The 21,546-nt window shown below is 39.1% G+C and overlaps 1 protein-coding gene across 1 annotated transcript; it reads left to right on the plus strand.

Moving 5' to 3' along the window:
* The first annotated feature begins 1,356 nt into the window (after positions 1-1,356).
* Positions 1,357-13,371, plus strand: rx1 (retinal homeobox gene 1). Its single transcript, XM_047374213.1, has 4 exons — positions 1,357-1,636; positions 4,698-5,025; positions 7,833-8,086; positions 10,641-13,371. The coding sequence occupies exons 2-4, from the start codon at positions 4,719-4,721 to the stop codon at positions 11,118-11,120; spliced, it is 1,041 nt and encodes a 346-aa protein (XP_047230169.1). The 5' UTR covers positions 1,357-1,636; positions 4,698-4,718; the 3' UTR covers positions 11,121-13,371.
* Positions 13,372-21,546: the final 8,175 nt, after the last annotated feature.

Raw genomic sequence — 21,546 nt, forward strand, 5'->3', positions numbered from 1 at the left:
ATTAGCACTGTTGGCTTGCAGCAACAAGGTCCTGGTATTGGATCCTCACCTGGGTTCTTTTTGCATGTAGTTTGCATCTTCTCCCTGTGCATGTGCTGGTTCTCACCATATACTCCAGCTTTTCCCACAGTCCAAAATAGACGACTTTTACATCATTTGGTTACTCTAAGTAGCCCTTAGGTATGAGTGTGTTTGGATGGTTGTTTGGATGGATGGATGGATGGATGGATGGATGGATGGATGGATGGATGGATGGATGGATGGATGGATGGATGGATGGATGGATGGATGGATGGCATTATCTTATACTGAAATAATTCCTGCAGTTGTCTAACAGTGAGCTTTGATAATTTTCCGACCTCCTTTTCCATCCGTCCTACAATGTTTGGTGGTGAGATAAACTTGTGTCCTTGTCCAGGACCATTTGTCACAGTTCAACTTGTTTTAATCTTTTTTATTATTACTCTAACTGTAAATATGGGTACATTTTGGTGAGTAGCTATTGTTTTGATGCTTTTTACTCAAAAATAAAAATCAACATACATATGAATTACTTAAATGTCATGTTCTCATGTCTTTCTAATTTTTAGGAGTGGCTAAATTAAATTGACCTTTTTCCCATGTCAAATTTATATGCCAGGGGAATAGAAAGTCATGAATTTTTAATGAATGTAAAAAGTACAGCCTACATTAAAAAAGCTTCAGTAAGACATGACAATTACTTTGTTAAAAAAAATTGTATTTCTTAACATGGACTTTTTTTATTTACTGAATAAATGTGCTCAAATTAAATATTTCTTCAACAATTTGAGATAATGGTAGTCCAATAAAAGAGGAATTTATTGTTTGGTTTTTACCAATCTTTAATAGGGCTGCCTATAATTGAAGACGATGTACTTTTAAAACCATGATTAAATTTTATTTTTACAGCTTGCTCAACTTAACAATAAGCAGTATCTTTGTTCCACTTTTGTTTTTCCAGATTTACAGTAAGAATCAGATGAATTAAGTGTTATGAAAATGATCCTAGTTAAGGTTTACTTTACTTGAATAATACACGTTTATTTCTTTGTGACTGTTGCCCTTCATCCTATTTGTTTCTTTATTTCCTTTCTTCATTACGTTCCACAAAGGGTGGGTGTCCTTGGTGAAAACTTAATAATTGTTCTGCTTCTGAAATAATAAAATATATCAGTAAAAGACTTTCATTAGACAAGGAAGTAGCTGAGCAGAAAACCACTGCCAATCACTCTTAAAGGGGAAGGATTGCAATAAACAAACCCATCCTAATCCTTTCGTTTCACCTCCTACGCCTCCTCATCTCTGTCCACCTCTCCCTCTCGGTCTCACTCCTCTCCTACTTGCTCTTCGAAGTGGTGTGGATGCTGCTAAACTCAGCTGCTGAACGCACAGGGTCTATAGGTTGGCGATTTATAGAAGAGTCCCTGTCCGGACCATTCATGGCACACTGCGTAAAATACATAGAGGAATGCACAGCAGTTACCGGGCTGGACTGAGGGAAACTGCGGGAGGACCAAAAAAACTGATTTGGGAAAAGTAAAGTTGGACGCTGAGAGGAGCAGGTGGACCACTGGCATAAGTAGCTTCAGCATTTCATCGCTTTTCCTTCCAACAGGTAGGCACAGCTACAAAGTCATCAGATATGCCTGTTTCTTTGTAGCACTGAAAGTTTAAAACATGCTAAATACTTCTGCTCTGTCTACCGGACGAATAATTTAACAGAATCGGCACTGAGGTTCCCTTACACATGCACCACTTTTGCTGACCTTGCTGACTCTTTGGCATTTATTGCATTTTAGGTTTACCCATCTGACAACCGTGTAGAAGTTGCTACCATTTAAAAGGTTCTTCTGACAGGCTTTTTGACAGCACACAACCTGGGTCTTTGATTTGGCAGCAGAAGAGTAGGTGAACATAAACTATTATTAATGATCACTGCTGCATGGCCATCAATCACCTAAAGTCTGAAAATAAAGGCTTTCAACAATCATTGTTAATTATATCATAATTAAATAAAATTGGACATAAAAAGTAATATCCTACCTGGAATTAAATATGCCAATAATTTATTAAACAGATATTTAAATGATTAAAACCCATAAGTAAAAATGCCTTTATATTTTTGAATTATATGAAGTTATACGAGTACTGATATACTTCATTTATTGCATTGCACCAATAATAAACAATCAAAGCTGTCACTCTGGCTCGTTGAATAGGTCCTGATTAATGACTGGTTAAACTGCACAGTTAGTCCACTTTATATTAATTGTCTTCACCAGAGCTGTGTCATCCCAGCAAACTAGCGCTGATGTGCAAGCCAATAGATAAAATAAGTTCAGTGCACTTAGATACGGTACATATTAAAGTTAATGTAAAAGCTCTTATAAATAAGTATGCATCAATGACACATTGATTAAAGCTAATGGCTAATAATCTATTTATGCCTTTGCTTCCAGCTATTTATTGTAACTCATCTAATCATTAAACATTTGATCTATGTTGTGGTACTTTTTAGCCTCCATACATGGCTGTAGGTGGAAATCATTCATAAAAAAGCTAAAAGTATATGTTACGACCTGCAATGGTTTTTTCAGTTTAAGTAGTAAATTCGACCTCTGAAGACCTTATTCAGATTCATATTATTTTGAATGCGCTGAAAAGGGAGCCATTATGCCTGACCTGGACTTTATTTGGCCAACATTTGCATATGGTACCTACATGAGAAGAAATTGAGCCTCATGTGTAAATGTATTGCCTTTTAATGTATACAGGTCCTTCTCAAAAAATTAGCATATTGTGATAAAGTTAATTATTTTCCATAATGTCATGATGAAAATTTAACATTCATATATTTTAGATTCCTTGCACACTAACTGAAATATTTCAGGTCTTTTATTGTCTTAATACGGATGATTTTGGCATACAGCTCATGAAAACCCAAAATTCCTATCTCACAAAATTAGCATATTTCATCCGACCAATAAATGAAAAGTGTTTTTTATACAAAAAACGTCAACCTTCAAATAATCATGTACAGTTATGCACTCAATACTTGGTCGGGAATCCTTTTGCAGAAATGACTGCTTCAATGCGGCGTGGCATGGAGGCAATCAGCCTGTGGCACTGCTGAGGTCTTATGGAGGCCCAGGATGCTTCGATAGCGGCCTTTAGCTCATCCAGAGTGTTGGGTCTTGAGTCTCTCAACGTTCTCTTCACAATATCCCACAGATTCTCTATGGGGTTCAGGTCAGGAGAGTTGGCAGGCCAATTGAGCACAGTGATACCATGGTCAGTAAACCATTTACCAGTGGTTTTGGCACTGTGAGCAGGTGCCAGGTTGTGCTGAAAAATGAAATCTTCATCTCCATAAAGCTTTTCAGCAGATGGAAGCATGAAGTGCTCCAAAATCTCCTGATAGCTAGCTGCATTGACCCTGCCCTTGATAAAACACAGTGGACTAACACCAGCAGCTGACATGGCACCCCAGACCATCACTGACTGTGGGTACTTGACACTGGACTTCTGGCATTTTGGCATTTCCTTCTCCCCAGTCTTCCTCCAGACTCTGGCACCTTGATTTCCGAAAGACATGCAGAATTTGCTTTCATCCGAAAAAAGTACTTTGGACCACTGAGCAACAGTCCAGTGCTGCTTCTCTGTAGCCCAGGTCAGACGCTTCTGCCGCTGTTTCTGGTTCAAAAGTGGCTTGACCTGGGGAATGCGGCACCTGTAGCCCATTTCCTGCACACGCCTGTGCACGGTGGCTCTGGATGTTTCTACTCCAGACTCAGTCCACTGCTTCCGCAGGTCCCCCAAGGTCTGGAATCGGCCCTTCTCCACAATCTTCCTCAGGGTCCGGTCACCTATTCTCGTTGTGCAACGTTTTCTGCCACACGTTTTCCTTCCCACAGACTTCCCACTGAGGTGCCTTGATACAGCACTCTGGGAACAACCTATTCGTTCAGAAATTTCTTTCTGTGTCTTACCCTCTTGCTTGAGGGTGTCAATAGTGGCCTTCTGGACAGCAGTCAGGTCGGCAGTCTTACCCATGATTGGGGTTTTGAGTGATGAACCAGGCTGGGAGTTTTAAAGGCCTCAGGAATCTTTTGCAGGTGTTTAGAGTTAACTCGTTGATTCAGATGATTAGGTTCATAGCTCGTTTAGAGACCCTTTTAATGATATGCTAATTTTGTGAGATAGGAATTTTGGGTTTTCATGAGCTGTATGCCAAAATCATCCGTATTAAGACAATAAAAGACCTGAAATATTTCAGTTAGTGTGCAATAAATCTAAAATATATGAATGTTAAATTTTCATCATGACATTATGGAAAATAATGAACTTTATCACAATATGCTAATTTTTTGAGAAGGACCTGTATAATGGTCAACTTTGAGTCAAAGGTTGGACTCATATAGGCTTTAACTGAGTTGCATATCTTGAATTGATTTTCCTGAAATCCATATGAGACTGAGCCCTATATGTACATTGCCCAAGTGGTTTTGCAGATATAGGTCCTTTTTGGTCAACTCATGTGGGTCCCAATCTAGAGCTTGTTATGAGCCCTGGCCCAACCCAGATGGAGCAAAATCCATACAGAGGCCCACATAAACATGTTGGCTGGGCTGTAACCTCCCCCCGGTCCCACACCCTCACCTCTCCCCTCTGTTCAGGTGACTGCCCCAGACGTTTGGATGCATTTATCACTGGATACCATGAACATGGTGGACGACAGCTGCCTCTCGCCCAGCAACTACCACGAAATGGGGAAAGGCGGAGGCGCCACAGTCGGGGGCCGAGTCCACAGCATTGATGTCATCCTGGGCTTCAATAAAGACCAGGACCCCTTGCTAAGTCCTGCTGGGCCCACGGGGTCCCAGAAGATGAGCATAGATGGGCTCGGAGAACATATAAAGCAGCAGGACCGCTTGTCTCACCCATCCTACAGCGGACACCTTTCCTCTGTGAGAAACAGCAGCACACAGCAGCAGCAGTACCGAGGTGAGTGAAGGCAAACGTCAAACACTGCTCATTATATTTTGAGAAGTGTGAATCAATTGTTTAGGACCCAAGGATTGTCTTCATAGATATGAGCAGATTTTTATTTATTTTTATTCCAAAAGCATTTTAGATGTCTTTGATATTGATCGTAAAGTTGGCTGGGTGTAAAGTTTAGCTTGTGTTTTTTGGAGATTTTTAAGGTAAAATTGATTTTCAACACTGAAGCTTCATTATGATGCTCTGGTCTTACTGCTGGGCTTAATAACACAATCTTAGTGTTTCATGGTCAGAACAAAACTCATGCAACACCCCGAATAAACCAACATTTAAGCAAAGTTTCAAATAACTGACAGCCTAACCCTGTCTTTCTAAATGTTTTAACAAATGTGAGGACAGTACTATGAAAAATACAATAGACTCTATGCAGGAATATAATTATTTTACTAAATAAAATCAGTATTATTTCACATTGAACAAAATCCGACAACAGACTAGTCGGCTGGTCTCAAATTAATTATTTTAATTAAAAATGCAGCTCATGTTGATTCAGAGTCAGTGTTACATGTTGTAGATCCTGTTGTTTTACTAAACTGAACTGAGCTGATAAATCATGGCACAAGATGGTGTGGAGAGGGTTTATGTCCCCAAGACCAATCCCATCTCCATCTCCTTGTGGAATTCCTCCCTAATCTTCTCTTCTCTGCAGATTAGATTGTACAGTCGTTCATTCGGGTGTTATTGTCATCATCGGCTTCAGAATCAAATTTGCCACGTTTTAATCTGAAGCTATTTTCGCAAGCAGGATCAGGCAGGTGGTTGGTGGCAGAAACAAACATAATAAAACGCTGCTATCTCCATGAAGCGGAGACAGAACCCTCTTGATCAGAGAAAATGCTAGTTGCTTTATTTTTGTCAAATTGACATGCATAAGCAGGATTGACATCATTCCCTTTATGTCTACATTTTCTGTGAAGTTGGTCCAGATCCTCCTGAATGAGCTCCGCTTTTTTTCACGGTTTGGTGTCACTTCACTCGCTGCTCTCAACATGGAGATGTTGTCCTGGCTGAGAAACAGTGGGGAGGCTTCAGACCAGTGGCTGTGATGGGCTGACAGGCCAAGAGCTGGTCACTGAACCAGACCTGACCTCTGCCTTTGTCACTGCCTAGCCTTTGTCGTGGCTCCTTAATGAGAGGTGGATAAATTAACCCCCCAAATCCTGCTTCGCCTCTACTGCGCCTGTTTGTCAGTGCAAAGCCCACAGTGACCTGTCTTTCATCCTCATCAATCCATTCCATTAACAACAAACTAACCTGGCATTAGGATTCATATACAACCTGCTGCTTTATTGAAGCTCGGATTATAAGATCACATTTTGTCACAAGGCTGATGACTTACTTCCTAAAACCAATAACCTTTATTCTACATAAAACTACTTCAGGCAACATTTTTATAACACCAAGGTGTTGCTGAAAATAAGCATGTACTGAAGGTTGTCACATGAGACTGCAGCTCCTTTCAGCTTTACAGATTTATTTATGAAGGTATACTTTATGCATTGGCTGCCTGAATTGAAAGTTAATTTTTAGCCACTAGTTCTACTGCATCATTCTCAGTAAATTCACTAGAAAACATAATTATTGAAGAATATATGAATGATTTCCTCAGAAGCTGGTAATAACTGTTGTCTTACTCTTGGGAATTTTTAAACGATTCTTCTAAAAATATTATATTATATTATATTATATTATATTATATTATAGGGCTGCACGGTGGCACAGTTGGTAGCACTGTTGCCTTGCAGCAAGTAGGTCCTGGGTTCGATTCCTGGCCAGGGGTCTTTCTGCATGGAGTTTGCATGTTCTCCCCGTGCATGCGTGGGATTTATTAATTTTTTGTAATATAAGTTTTATTTTGTCCGTTGTAGCATGCCACTTTTAAATATCTAACTCCTTCAGTAATTAATTTACCTTGCGAAGCTGATGCTGCCAAAATTTTACAATTCTGTGCTGCGACCCTAAACCTAGACGTTTCATGTAAGCAACTATTAACCTTCTTTCTGTGATTGACATCTTATTCAACCTGAGCTGAATATTGTAAAACCCTTGAACCGGGTCCAGTCCTGGCAGACATCAACTCCTCATTGGTTGCTACTTCACAAGAGCAACTGATCTGATTGAACCGTATTTTCTTTAATTGAATTACTTACTGGTTATTCCAATTCACGCAACAGCACACTCCTCACTGTGCTGTGGACTTCACGGTTTCCCATGATGTTACTTGTTGAAGAGGAGGTACACTGATGAAGGCGAGGAAGAAGAGTAGAGAGCCAGGTTAAGAAATGATCCGTACTGTGGAGGGAGATTAAAGGGCAAGCCTTGTAGTAAAGCCTGATATCACTTGTCAGTAGAATAAGCTATTTTTAATTTTAATCCAGTAATGTGTAATGAATAATTAAACATGAATGAACCAAAAGGGTAAAGTATCACTAAAACATATTTTTACCAAAGTTTACCTCTAGAGAAGATAAAGACAGGGAACAACTTTTCCAAATCCAATCAGGAATGTTTTTAAGGTTCATTGAGGTTCAAGCCATTGGTTGCTTCACATACCTACAGTAGTCTATGGTTTGACTTGTCAAACAAATGTCCATTCTTCTAGAAAGTGGACATTACAACCTTTAATTGAGAACCAGGCCTGTTTCCGTTCCTCTCTTTGGTTAATTTCATTGTGTTTTGATTACCTTAAAAGGTCTGTAATGTACAAAGTGAACATATTGTCACAATCATATTTCTTCTAACCTGAGCAGATGCTGGCTTGTACGCAAACAAGAGTGACGAGGAGCTGGGGGAGCTCAGGAAAAATGTGGAGAGCAATGAAGGCAAGTCTCCAGAGCCATGCAAGGATGATCAACCCAAGAAGAAGCACAGACGCAACCGCACCACCTTCACCACTTACCAGCTGCACGAGCTGGAGCGTGCCTTTGAGAAGTCCCACTACCCAGACGTCTACAGTCGGGAGGAGCTGGCCATGAAGGTGAATCTCCCTGAAGTCCGAGTCCAGGTGAGATGGGCGGCAGCAGCTTGACATGCAGTTCTCACTATATTGAGCACAAACACACAGATTTGAGCTTTCAAATACTTTAATTGCTGTCCACCAGGTGTCCTTCAAAATGTCCTTGCTGGACTCTTAGATCAAACGTTTTTAAAATAAACCCTGACAAGCTAACTTTAAATGCATGCTAAAGCTTTAATGTAAACTTTCCTTCTTAATTTATTCAACTGATTACGTTTTCATCCTTAAATTTGAAAACAACTACAATCAAGAGACTATTTCAACACTTAGGATTAATTGATCTTTCTCTCTACTTTAAATAATGTGGTCTTAAAACTGATACAATCCACATTTTTCCAAGTCTGTCTCTGATTGGCCAAACATTCCCTTGTGCCAACTCCTACCCCAGAAGCTGCCAGCTCCCAAGGCAGCTGAGTCCTGGGGAGTCTGAGTTCTTGGAAACAGCTTTTCCACCAGTGGTTCCAGTGCTTAACCAAGGCTTGTGCTACAGCCAGTCCTTGGTTTGGTTTTACTGAACCTTAGGGCCAAGTGGAAGCCACATTATTATGTCATTATAAATGTCTCCTTCAGTAAACCATTGATGTTTGACATTTTATTTTGTAATTTTTTCAAAAACCATAGTCTGTGGAGACAGAATTGTACAAATAGTATTATCTTTTTCCTCCAACCTGATGCCCTAATATTACTACCCTAATAACGCTGTTTTAAACAATTTCTGAATGTTTGCTTATCCTCACCTGATTTGTTATTCACACCAGCGTTAATTTATCTTGCAAATGCAATCTACAGCACAGTGCCAAATAGCCCTGTTGTGCTGTTACGGTAAACATTTCCTCATTTGCCTCATCATCTTAGGTAACCTGACTTAACGTTGCTTGTTCCAACATCAAGCCAAAGTCTTTGGCCATTTGCCTGTTGCTTGCCAGTGTCTACTTGAGCAGCTTGTTCTAAAAGGGTTAAAAAGATCACAGAGGAGCACCAAGTATTAGGAGACTGTGCTAATTTCATTCACTAATAATGGCAATGATATTGTTAATTGATTTAAGACATTTAAAAAAACAGGACCAAAGTGGTATAGGATTAAATGGAGAAACTCAAACAGGAGCAATCTCATTGCACTAATACAGAATAAAACATATACAAAATAATAATGAAACAAATCAATCAGTTATGAAAAAAAAATCAAATTCAAGACACGTGCATTTTAAAAAACAAGCCCAACAAAAACATAAGTTTTGTAAATGCCATTGAAATCCCAAATTAACATTTGTGGCTAGCTGATAGAACTACATAAGAGGTGAAGTCCCTTCTTAACGGATGCTTTAAAGTACTTTTACATCATCAAATGCTCCACAGCTGACCCAACTAACTAAAATAAGTTAGAAATTAAAAGCCAGATTCTACATAGTCAAAGAATATGTTAAATGAAAATGTGCTATTTTAAAAAGAACCTTTTTTAGTCACACTTAAATGTTTCAGATCACCAAACACATTTTAACATCCAAAAAGATAACCAAAGTAAATAAAATAAAAAACGGTTTTCAAATGGTTATTTTATCTATAAAAGGAAAAAGTGGTATTGGCCCACTCTTTGCAGAATTGTTCTAATTCAGCCATAGTGGAATGTTTTCAGGGATGAACGGTGTGCTTGAGGTCATGCCAAAGCATCTAAGAGTGATTTACAGCAAGTCTGGACTTTGACTACGCCACTCCAAATCCTTCTTTTTTATGAGCCATTGAGAGGTGGACTTGCTGGTGTGCTCTGGATTATTGTCCTGGTGCAGATTGAAGTCACAAACAAACGGCCGAACATTCTCCTTCAGTGGAATTCATGGTTCATGGCCTGATATTTTTCTTTTGGATCTTCTAAAAGGATAATTCATGGTCATCCAGTTCCTGAAGCAGTGAAGCTGTTCCAGACCATCACACTACCACCACCATGTATTACTGTCAGGAGGACTTTCTTTTATCTCGAATGCAGCATTGGTTTTACATCAGACATAACATAACACACACCTTCCAAAAATGTCCACCCTCATCTCATTAGTCCACACAATATGTTCACAAAAGTCTTGGGGATTATATATTGTTAATTATAAATAAACTTTGCAGAGCTTTTCCCCTTAATAAATGAAATCGTCATTGAAAAAATGCATGTACTTACTCAGCTTATCTTTGTCTGATGATAAAATTAATTTGATGATTTGAAATAGGGCACTGTATTTTACTCTTGCTATAGGCCTTGTCTGTTTGTTTCTTTATTCAATTAAAACTAGCATTTTTCAGTGGAAGAGTTCAAAAACATATGCAGACATAGAATTAAGACATCTAATGAAATATGCACTAATTTCTACTAATTGATAAGATATATCAAAATGTGTGGAAGCAAAATATGAACACTTGGATTTGGCTCTTACAGTGTAAGGAAATAGTTCTGTTAAGCAAATAACTCTTTACCTATGAACCCTGGCAATTTTAACAATAATTAGCATATTGTTGTAAAACGTATGTTTTTAAATTTATAAAATACTGTCTCTTCTAGGTCTGGTTTCAGAACCGCAGAGCTAAATGGCGTCGGCAAGAAAAAATGGATGCCAGTACCATGAAGCTTCACGACTCTGCCATGCTTTCCTTCAATCGTTCGACTCCGGTTCACACCAGCATGGGTCAAATGACCAACTCCCTCCCGTTGGATCCCTGGCTGACCTCTCCCCTGTCCAGTGCCACACCTGTCCAGTGTATCCCAGGCTTCATGGGTCCAGCTCAGGCCCTCCAGCCCAGCTATCCCAGCCATGGATTCCTCAACAGCACGCACCATGCTCCTCACCCGCACTCTCACCCTCATCCTTCCACGGGGCAGGGGATGCAGAGCATGGCTCCCCCACCCTACCAATGTCCAGCCCCATACTCTGATAAGTTCCCTCTGGAGGACGTAGATCAGCGCAGCTCGAGCATCGCTGCTCTGAGAATGAAAGCCAAGGAACACATCCAATCTATGGACAAGACCTGGCAACCCATGTGACTAACACATTTGACAGTCCATTTTGACAATCCTGGAAAAAAGGAGACAATGAAAACACCCGTCATGCCTGCTCGCCCATAAAATAAAAGTGAAACTGAGCTGTGAAAACTAAAGAACATTTTTGGTACGTTTTAATGTTTGCAATTTTTTGCTCATCTCCAAAACATAAAAATGAAACCACTGTGTGGTTGCATATTTGGTCATCTATTATCCCTTCATTCTGTTCATGTTTTGTTCCCTGGATGCTCAGGAAATGCAGAAATTCCTACTATGGTTATCACACCTTGCACCCAAGAAACTACTGGAATTCCCTTTTTTAAATTAAACACTCCTTTTAAAAACTCCTAGAGAAATTCATTCCCGCTCTTAATGAACATATGAAGGTGTTTTACAAAGGTATTCACACCACTTGAACAATTTTTTCAATCTGTCACGTTACGACAAACTGCAATGTTTATTACTGGAGTTTTACGTGATAGGACTATGCAAAGTAGCATGATGCTCCCACCAGGTTTGTGTTCAGGGTAATGTGCTGTGTTAGTTTTTACTTCACATAATGTTTTGCATCTGGGCTAAAGAGTTCAGTTTTGTTCTCATCTGACCGGAGCACTTTTCTTCTATATGTTTGCTCTGTGTTTACATGGCTTGCGGTAAACTGCAGGCAGACTTCTCATAACTTTCTTTCAACAGTGCTTTTCTTCTTGCAAATCTGCCATAAAGGCTGGACTTGTGTAGTGTATGACTAATAGTCCTGTCAACACATTCTCCCACCTGAACTGTAGACCTCTGCAGCTCCTCCAGAGTCACCATTACGTCCACACAAGAGACACATGTTATTTGTTTTTTTCATTTGCACTAATTTATATTAAGGGGTATCAGAGTAAATGGGGTTTAATACAAATGTATGCTACACTTCTTACATTTGCAAGCTACTTTGAGTTGTTCTATAACACAAAACCCCTGTAAAATAAACCGAAATGTACGCATCTGATGACAAAAAAAGGAAAGTGGGATGAATACTTTTGCAAGGCACTGGAGAAAGAGGATGCGGAGGACCTTTATATTTTGGTAAACCTGAGGATTTTCTTCAAAATAAGGGTGAAAACTGTAAATAACGTAATAATTTGGTGGAATTAGCAAACAAAGAAGTGCTGCCACCCTTTTGAACCCAGGAAGGTCCTGGTTATTTTCTGACATTCTGCTTTAAATAAGAAAGGGTGGGTTCAACCAGATAGACTAGGAAAATGTATTCCTTTTTATTGCTTGAGTGGCAGTTAGAGGTGAAAACTTGTTGGCAACTCAGTGCTAGTTGGTTGAATGTACGTGCAGCGCAGCAGAAAGAGTCCTGTGTGATGCGTCACCCTGCATAGTTTGGTCTTTGTTTGACACAATTGATCCAAGTGTATCCTCTTTGTCTGAGACTGAAGGGGGAGAAACGGTCTCAGGCTGGACTAAATAGGCCTATTTTGTCATGGAAGTTTCTTTTATTCGCCCTGTTGATCAAACGACAAGAAACATGGATTGTAGGCTGCAGTCATTAGGGACACAGAATCAGTTTTTTACCATTTTACCATCTGTTACAGCTTTGAGCACTAATTATCTTTAAGGTAGAGAAGGTCAGTTGTAAAAATCAATATGAAACAGGAAAGATTACCTTTGATTATGAATTGTCCCTGCATCCATCAAACTTGAATATGTACTGGTAGAACTACACTTGTTTTAACTTGATAATGGAAAAAGAGGGAGAGCAAAACCTGCATTTTACAGTTCAATCTCAGACACCCCTTCATTCTTCTGTCATTGCATCTGTTTTGTTGTAATATATCATTTAAACATGACTGCAAACAAATATGATTCCAATCTGTAGGTATTTTGGTTACATTTACTTTTCATACTGCTTAGAGAGGGAAAATAGTTTTGAATCTGCTGCTCGTCTTTAGTTCTCATGTAATTTTCTTGTGTTATTTGGTTAGTGGTATTTTTACAGAAACCGAGAATTACCTTTGCACATTAATAGGTTTCTTTAGGATGTAACAAAAATGTGATTTTTGGACCAAGAACAAGCCAAAGTTTAGATAGTGATAAAAAAAATTGCACTAGAATTGTTTTTAGTTTTGTTTTTCTTTTCACTGTGAAAATGTAAAAGATGTTGTTATAGTTATAGTTATATTGTTTTATTCCCTGTTTATTATGTCTAAATAATCGATGTTCACATTCTTGTAAGAACAATAAAAATATAGTTTGATAGAAATGTTATTCTACACTTTCTCACTGAAGAACTTTCATGCTGACCTCTCACTACTACTTCCCACACACCTCGCTGGGACTTAAGAGCAATCCAAGATTATTACAGTATAATCGTTATCATCTGACATACATTCTTTCTTTTCAGCTAAACGTTTGTGTTCCTCGTCTCTTTTGGTCATGTAAGGGCCCTTTTATTCCCCTGCCCCTCCCTTTGCTTAGTGCTGTTCTGTGGTTTTGTGGCAGGGGGCCAGCCTGTTAGGAAGATGAGACTCCAATCAATCAGGGCTCCCCAGGGGGGGCCTCCATCCACAAGGCCCGGGCTTTTTAATTGCCCCCAGGCAGGCAGGTCTGCCGGCGGGCCGAGTCGCTGCTGCACATGTTCACAGAGGGGACCGGTGGTGCTGTGCTCACCGGCGCTCTGCAGAGTGTGAATCACTTTCCTGGACAGATGGAGTTCTGAACAGACCCTAACTTTGAGCAACATATGGATGAGCCAGCGGGTGCAATGTTTGAATGATTTGTGACATGTTGTAAAGTGATTAGATGGTGCCTAATGCAATGTTTGTGTGCTGTCAACTTTTGACTGCCAAAATGGTCATGCAGAGTTCGGCATCTTGGAGAAATTTTTCATGTAGTCTAATGTTGTTTGAAGGTACATAGTTGTTTGTGAGGGTATTAAAAGAAAAAAACCCAGCTTAAATAAGCCCCAACACTCATTTCCCCTGACCCATAACCGGGTAAGGTAAAAAAGTATGAACTGCATGAGTAAAAGTTTAAAACAATTTTTGTAGAGGTGCATCCTGAGCTTACTTCATAGTGTTGCATGGTTATATATTACAGTCTTCCAGTTCTTAACAAAAGCATAAGTCTATGTATTATTTCTTCTGAGAAACTGATGTTTGACATCCTGACATTTATTTAATTAGTTACAAACTCAAAGAGAGGCTATTTTAGTCAGATCTGGTTCCATGTGATCCACAATAGTTTCATCAGTATAAAAAACGTCAATAAATTAAAAAAATCTAAATACGAAGAGGAGCCGAATCTGAAATCTCCATAAATCATTTTAATATTATTTACTGGATAGTGATAGTAAAAGTAAAAATGCCCACAGTGCCTTGCGGATGTAGTCATACTCCTTAAACCTTTATACACAAACTTCATTGTATTTTATTGGTATTTTATCTGACAAACCATGAGGTCAATGGTGTGCTTGGAGAAGCTGCAGAAGTTCACTGTCCAGGTGGGTGAGGGTTAGAATCTGATGACAGGACAACTATTCATTGTTCTGTCAACAAGGCACTGTATCGCCTCCTTTTTTCACATGTTATTTTTCATGTTATTTCTGGTTTACATATCAGAGAGGTCAGATGGAAAACAAATAGCAAAAACAAATAGTAAAAACAGTAAAAACAACTCAAAAGTGTTAGGGAGACTGAGTGGGAGAAAGGAAAACTCAAAAACCTTATAATGGAGATTAAGTTGAAGAAAAGTGTGGGACTGTAAGAAAAACACACAGAGGAGAGGAAGAGAGAAGAGGGGAGGGTGCTCATCAGGGTTAATGATGTAGAAAATCCCCCAATTAGAGCATTTTCCTGTACTGCAGGATGAGTTCAGAGTGGGTTCTTCTGACAGCTCCGGGATTAGTACCCAGGTTAGGCTGAGTCAACCTGGGTCCAGGCGGAAACTTAATATTTGTCTGCTTGGCAGTGCTCAGCCAGGACTGCTTTAGGGCTATAATCACGACCAGGATCTGCGGTAAGTGTGCAGAGAGCAGGAGTTTTATGAGATATTTAAAAAAAGCTTGGAAAAAATATAGATGAAGAGTTGCATAAAAAAAACTTTTTATTGTGAGCAAGATATATGAAATTTTCAAACTTATGCAGTGACATACTTTTTGGGTAAATACAGCAACTGCTTGATTAAAGAAAAAACATTTTTTGCAGTGGTACAACCTAAAACAGAAAAATTTAGAAAAATCCATCCTTGAATTTTAGGACATTTGTTCTGTGTGGAAAAACATCCTGCAATAACAAATAAGCCTCCATTTATCTATTTCCTATACCAGCTTAATACATACAGGGTCCATGCAGTCAAAGAGCAATATGCGGGGTATACATATCACTAGTCCATCGCAAAACAGAGCACACAGAGACACAAAAAACACAACAAAAAAACAAGAACTCAGAGCCAGATTACCTCAATATGCATGTAGGCGAGACCCAGAGCACCCGGAGAGAACCCATGCATGCAGAGGGAGAACATGCAAACTCCATGCACAAAGGTCCGAAATGTAATTGAAGCATGTTTAATTTATACTTCTATTTTTAAGTTGATCACAGTATCAAGAAATTTTAAGTAGTAATTCCACTGCTTCTTATTTCCATGGGGTATAAATGTGATGTGAAACGTAGACACATTTCATTCATCAAAATGGGAAAGATCTTTATAAATCTGAAATGGCAACTAAAAATAGTGACTCACTTAAACTTGCACAAATCAATATAAACAAGAAATAATTATAATGTTTAAATCAAGTGAAACTGCCACAATGTGCAAGAGGATCCAAGTTTATTTACTGTGAGGAAGACGGAAAGGCAGATAAAATAAAAATTCAAAGCTTACGCTAAGAAAACGGTACCACATTTTTGAATGTGGCAGTATATGTTTATGCAATCTGATCAAACCTTTGCACAAACTTTTAGAAAACCTTTTATTGTGAGTACTTTGGAATTACCAGGGTTTCTGCTGTGACTTCTTGGAAATTGTGATGCAGTCGTCATCTGAGTCACATGTAGAAACAAACGCAACCTGACTAAACTGAAACAATAGCACTACTCATGACGTCAGGTGAAAGACTGTCAGAGGTAACAGATTACGACTTCTTCGAAAGCAACCTGGGAGTCAGATGTTTCAGTTAGGTCATCGAGTCCTCATGTGCCCTTAAAATGCGTGAACAGGTAAACCCAACTGATGAGATTAAAGGTGTTGGTTACACACGTGTAACGTGTGCTAAAAATAAAGGCATACTTCTGGTTACTGATGTTAGAGCTGGAAAGACGTGTGAAAATATTCCTGTACATGAGACTTTATCTCTTTATCTATCAACAAAAGGAAAATCAAATTGTATAAATTCATAATATGGCATTAAAATGATTTATAAACAATATCATTTAGAATTTTTAAAATGATTCTGTCTTCAATAATCTGTGGACAAATATTACAAAATGTTTGCGTTTTTTGGTCAACATTTATTGGAAAAGAGCATTAAATACCCACACCAGTCAACAACAATGGAAAAACATTTTCCCAACCATAAAGCACAGTGGAGAGAGCATTTTTCTTTGGAGTTGCAGTTTCTGAGCCATTACAACAATTCACTCGAACAAAAGTCACAAACTGTCACGTATTTACAAGTAAAAGTCAGGTTTGATATGAAGAGTAGCCCATTATTCCATTGCTGACCAAAAAGAACACAAAGACCCATCTCAGAGTTACTACAAACATATTGCTGATCCCCACGACAGAAAATATTCTTTGGACTGACAGGACTAAAGCTGAACATTTTGGAAGGTGTGCACCCCGTTATATAAATTCTCAGAACCAACAGAAAATCCAGAAGGAGAATGTCTCACCATGACTTCATGACCTTAGGCTCAAGCACATAGGTTTATTCAAGGACAATATTCCAAAACTCACCAACAAGTCCACCTCTGAATGGTTTAAAAAACAGGAGAAGCTTAGTCAAAGTCCTGACTTAAAACTCACTGAGAAGCTAAGACAATAAACAGCCCATTCAGACTTCAAAACCATCCAATGTGGTTGAATTTAAACAATTATTTAACAAACAGTGATTAAAAAATACAAACACAGTAATGTAAAAAACTAATTGCTAGTTTTCTCAACTACCAACATTAATATAAGCTTTAAGGATTAACCTGAAACTTTATAATACTAAAGCCATAAAAATCTGGATTTTGCTATATGAATGACCTTTAAACAGAAAGGGATTTTTTAGAGCACTAACACATGTGGTTGTTTTTAATTTTGTCAGGAATCCAGGGGTTTGTGTTCTGTGTGTCTATCTTTTGGAGTCCCTAGGTTCTCCACTGAAGGGCGCACTTCCACCTATGCATGGAGCGTTGGAGGCCTGAGTGCTGCAGGTGTGCTACTGCACACCTGTTAGGAATCAAGCTTGTTTGAAGGAGTATATGAGGAGCTGGCTGCCAATCCTTTGTCTCCTGACTGTTACCCTATAGTGGTAACCTAAGCCTCCTGAGTCTCCTCTCGTTTGTTCCTTGTTAAAGGTTTCCCTGTGCCGACTTAAGGTTTACACTGGAGTATCCCTGGACCTCAAGCCATCTACCAGCTAACAAGAACTCCTGGATAATTTCCTCCACGACTTCCAACCTCAAGGCTCCTCATTTCCCTCTCCTCTGGGCAACCTGTTTGCCCTCTGACACTCAAGTCAAGATGCTCCGACGTCTCTTGTTTCTCCGCCCTTCATCTCCATCTCAGACACACTTGCACCTTAATTCTATTCAATAAACCATTTAAAATCTTTACAGTCTCCTGAGAGTGCATGTGGATCAGGCACTTAAACAAAACCATGACAAAATTACACCCAACAATGCAAGAAAGAAGAGTTTGATTTTTTTCTTTGTGGTTTCATCTCAAAAAAACACAGCCTGTGGAAAAAACATTTTTGGTGGGATTGCAAATGGATAATACACTTGTGCAGACACTCTGACTCACTACAGCTACACAGTTACTGTATTCATCAGGAAGAACTGAGATGGCAAAGACTAATTGATTAATTTTGCAGTATAATTTTTTTGCTCCTGCGCTTTTGTAGATCTGAGAAAACCACGGCTGGAGTTAACAATCTTATTGGAAAGACGCGTTCCTCGTACAGAATAATAAGGGAAAATAGCAGAATTAATTGGGTTTGATTAAGAGAGCCTTTCAATGGGACACAGCTTTTTCGCATGACATAATTAGAGGTCAGTTTCGGGTGGGTGGAGGGTTGAGGGGGGCATTTGGCTGGTGGCGCCAGGGCTTTGGTAGTGTGTCTGCAAGGAGTGTGTGTGCATGTGTGTGTGTGTTGGGGGGGTTATCCTTCCATCACACTTCTGGGGAACTATGTTGTGTGTCTAATGTGGTAAATTTCTATAGGCTCACTCAACAGAAAACACAGTGAAGTTTACAGGGTGGGGAGGGGGCTCTTTGTGCCATTATCAGAACAATTGGCAACATTAAAGGCAGAGTGCTCATTCTTTTGTTAAAGGTGCATGGACCTTAACCGTGCACTTCAGAAACTACAGCTTTGTAACTATACGGTGTTTTGCAAAAGCATTCATTTCGCTTGAACATTTTCACATTTGTCACTACTCTATTAAGGTTAGATTTGTGCACGACTAACTGTTGTCCTGTTGACAGATTTTCACACCTGAGCGGTGGATCTCTGAAGCTCCTTCAGTGGTACCATGATCCTCTTGGCTGATTTTCTGGTTGATGATCTCCTTACCCTATCAACAACTGACAGGCTAGGTTTGCAGTTGTGCCACACTCTCTGGACTGAAAAGTGTTGTGAGACTTTTTTAAAGCTTGGGTTCTGTTTTATGTTTACTCTGCTTTAAACCTATCCAAACAATTATCCCTGACCTCTCTGCTGTGTTCCTTGGTCTTCATGAAGCTGTCTGTTCACTAATGTTCTCTAACAAACCATTGAGGCCTTCGCAGAGCAGCTGTTATTGTACAGAGATTTATATACAAACAGGATTTTGGCATAGCAAAAGAGGGTTAATATAAAATCAACCAACGATTTTCTGTTTTTATTTGTAATTTCTTTCGGAAAACTATGTATCCTTTTCCTCCCACTTTGCAATTATGCACTATTCTGTGTTGGTCTATCACATAAAATAAATATAAAAATTCTCAGTTTGTGGTTGAACTTCATAAAATGTAAAAAAGAAATCAGTATGAAACCTCTGGCAAAGGCTGCAGATTGCACTCTGGCACCTGAATTTGTTTGTTTTTAGATGTAGGAAATACCTAAATCCTTCCTTGCGCACATTCACAGACCCACAGAATTAATTTGTAATCCGGCAGAAACATAATCTAGAACTAGATAGTGGATCTAAAAATAAATTGGAATCACAACCAGCCTTTACTTTTGATTAGATTATCAAAGATTTCATCAAGCATCAGCATTTTTTTTTCTTTTTATGATGCCACTGACTTCTTTTACTCTCATTTAGCAACATAAACCTCCCACAAACATGTTTCAACTCGACTAAAGGGTTTACCAAGGTGGAGAGGGCTTCTTCTGTAGAAATGATCTAATGATAGCTGAAATTATATCCATCCATCAATTTTCAATACCTGCTTCTTTCATGCAGGGTCACAGGGAAGCTGGTGTCTATCTCCAGCAGTCTACCGGCGAGTGGCAGGGTACACCCTGGACAGGTCGCCAATCCGTCACAGGGCAACACCATTCACACCTAAGGGCAATTTAGAGAGACCAAATAACCTAAAAGTTATGTAATTGGACTGTGGGAGGAAGCTGGAGTACCCGGAGAGAACCCACGCATGTATGGGGAGAACATGCAAACTCCATGCAAAAAGACCCCCAGCTGGGAATTGAACCTAGGAATGCCTTGTTGCAAGGCAACACTGCTACCACCTGTGCCACCATGCAGCCCTGCTGAAATTAAATGGTAAATATGGTAAATGGACTGAACTTATATGGCGCGTTTCCAGTCATACAGACCATTCAAAGCGCTTTATTATATGTTTAAGGAAACAAATTTTTATGCACTGGATTATTGAAACATGGGCTGTTGTTACAGATGTCCTGGTTTTAAGTGTTTTCATTAGTGTGCCAGTAAATGTCACATGGCAGGAGAGGTGTGTTTCTTAGAGTAGTAAAAGGGATCATTTTAATGTAATTATCAACACTTGCAAAATATTAGTTATTAAAGTGCAAATTAACCACCACCTTCCCTCAAAGAAAAACTTATAAGTTGAGGTTTGGAAGGCCTGCCTTAAAAGCATTTTTCAAAGATGTTTCTCCAGAGAATCTGAGGACAACACAACAAAACAGAAAGCGATAAGAAAACATAATATTTAAATAATATATTAAACTAAAAATATCTGTCCTTGTGTTGTTAAATCTGATTCGTTTTTCGCCCTTTAATGCTATTTGAATTGTGTCTGTAATTTTAAAGAAAATATCTGAAACGTCTCTGTTTTTTGTCTATTTCATAAACAATTTTGCTTGAAATGTCTCTGTATGTTAAGTAAATCATGTTAAGAAAATCACCCAGCAAGAAAGCTATAAGCATTTACGTGAATTTATAACTTCAACAGGGATCAACCCCAGCACAGAGTCCAGCCTACAGCACTGCAGGGTTTCAGATCTTACAGTGGATCAGGTGCGCCCTCTATGTTTCAAACCTACAAATTACAAAGATCTCAACAGACAACTTGGTTTTGTATTAAAGGGTATCATGGTTTTAAATTCTTCTTTTTCCACACTTAAATCATTCAGTTGTAGTTTATATAAAGTGGAACTGCAATGCTTTGGTCTGAACTTCTTGTTATTGTAGCTCCACAGGCTCCTCTTTTACGCCTGTTCTGAGGTGCGTTTGAGAGCAACTCGTTTTGGTGTGGTCTCTTTAAATGCTACTGAGGCACTTCACACCCCGCCCCCCTCCAGGTGAAAGAGCGCTGCACTTTAACCCATTCAACCATTTTTGTAGTTTAATAACAACTATCTAGAAGCGCAGAAACAAGAAAAAAACAGGAAAATCTATGCAAAACCGTATGTAATAATACTACTCAAAACACGCAGTACGGTTCTGTCCTTAAGGAGCTAAAAGCAGCACACAGTGCTAACATTAGCCGAAGGCACGATGCTACTGCTGACAACACAATGGCCAGGATGTCATATCAACACAATAAATTAACGTCTAAAATAAAGTTTGTTGTCATTTTAGCATTATTTGCAGCTTACCACTTAGCTGTGTCTGTCGTTTCCATTAACAGAAGGAACTGACCCCTTAATCAGATTAAGTCTTTCAGCAAATCCTTCTTGATACTGGCGTAGGTTGCTGAAGAACTGAAAGTGGAGAAATAGGAAATAGGAATGTTCCCACTGAAGTGGAAACATTTCCAT

This window comes from Girardinichthys multiradiatus, chromosome 9, assembly GCF_021462225.1.
Source record: "Girardinichthys multiradiatus isolate DD_20200921_A chromosome 9, DD_fGirMul_XY1, whole genome shotgun sequence".
In the NCBI taxonomy this organism is placed as follows: Eukaryota; Metazoa; Chordata; class Actinopteri; order Cyprinodontiformes; family Goodeidae; genus Girardinichthys; species Girardinichthys multiradiatus.

What these genes read in the sequence shown, in the direction of transcription:
- rx1 (XM_047374213.1), top strand. Translation starts at nt 4,719, where the DNA reads ATGCATTTATCACTGGATACCATGAACATGGTGGACGACAGCTGCCTC. An exon ending in ACAGCAGCAGCAGTACCGAG is followed by an intron (nt 5,026 to 7,832) that starts GTGAGTGAAGGC and finishes TAACCTGAGCAG; the next exon opens with ATGCTGGCTTGTACGCAAAC. An exon ending in TCCCTGAAGTCCGAGTCCAG is followed by an intron (nt 8,087 to 10,640) that starts GTGAGATGGGCG and finishes TGTCTCTTCTAG; the next exon opens with GTCTGGTTTCAGAACCGCAG.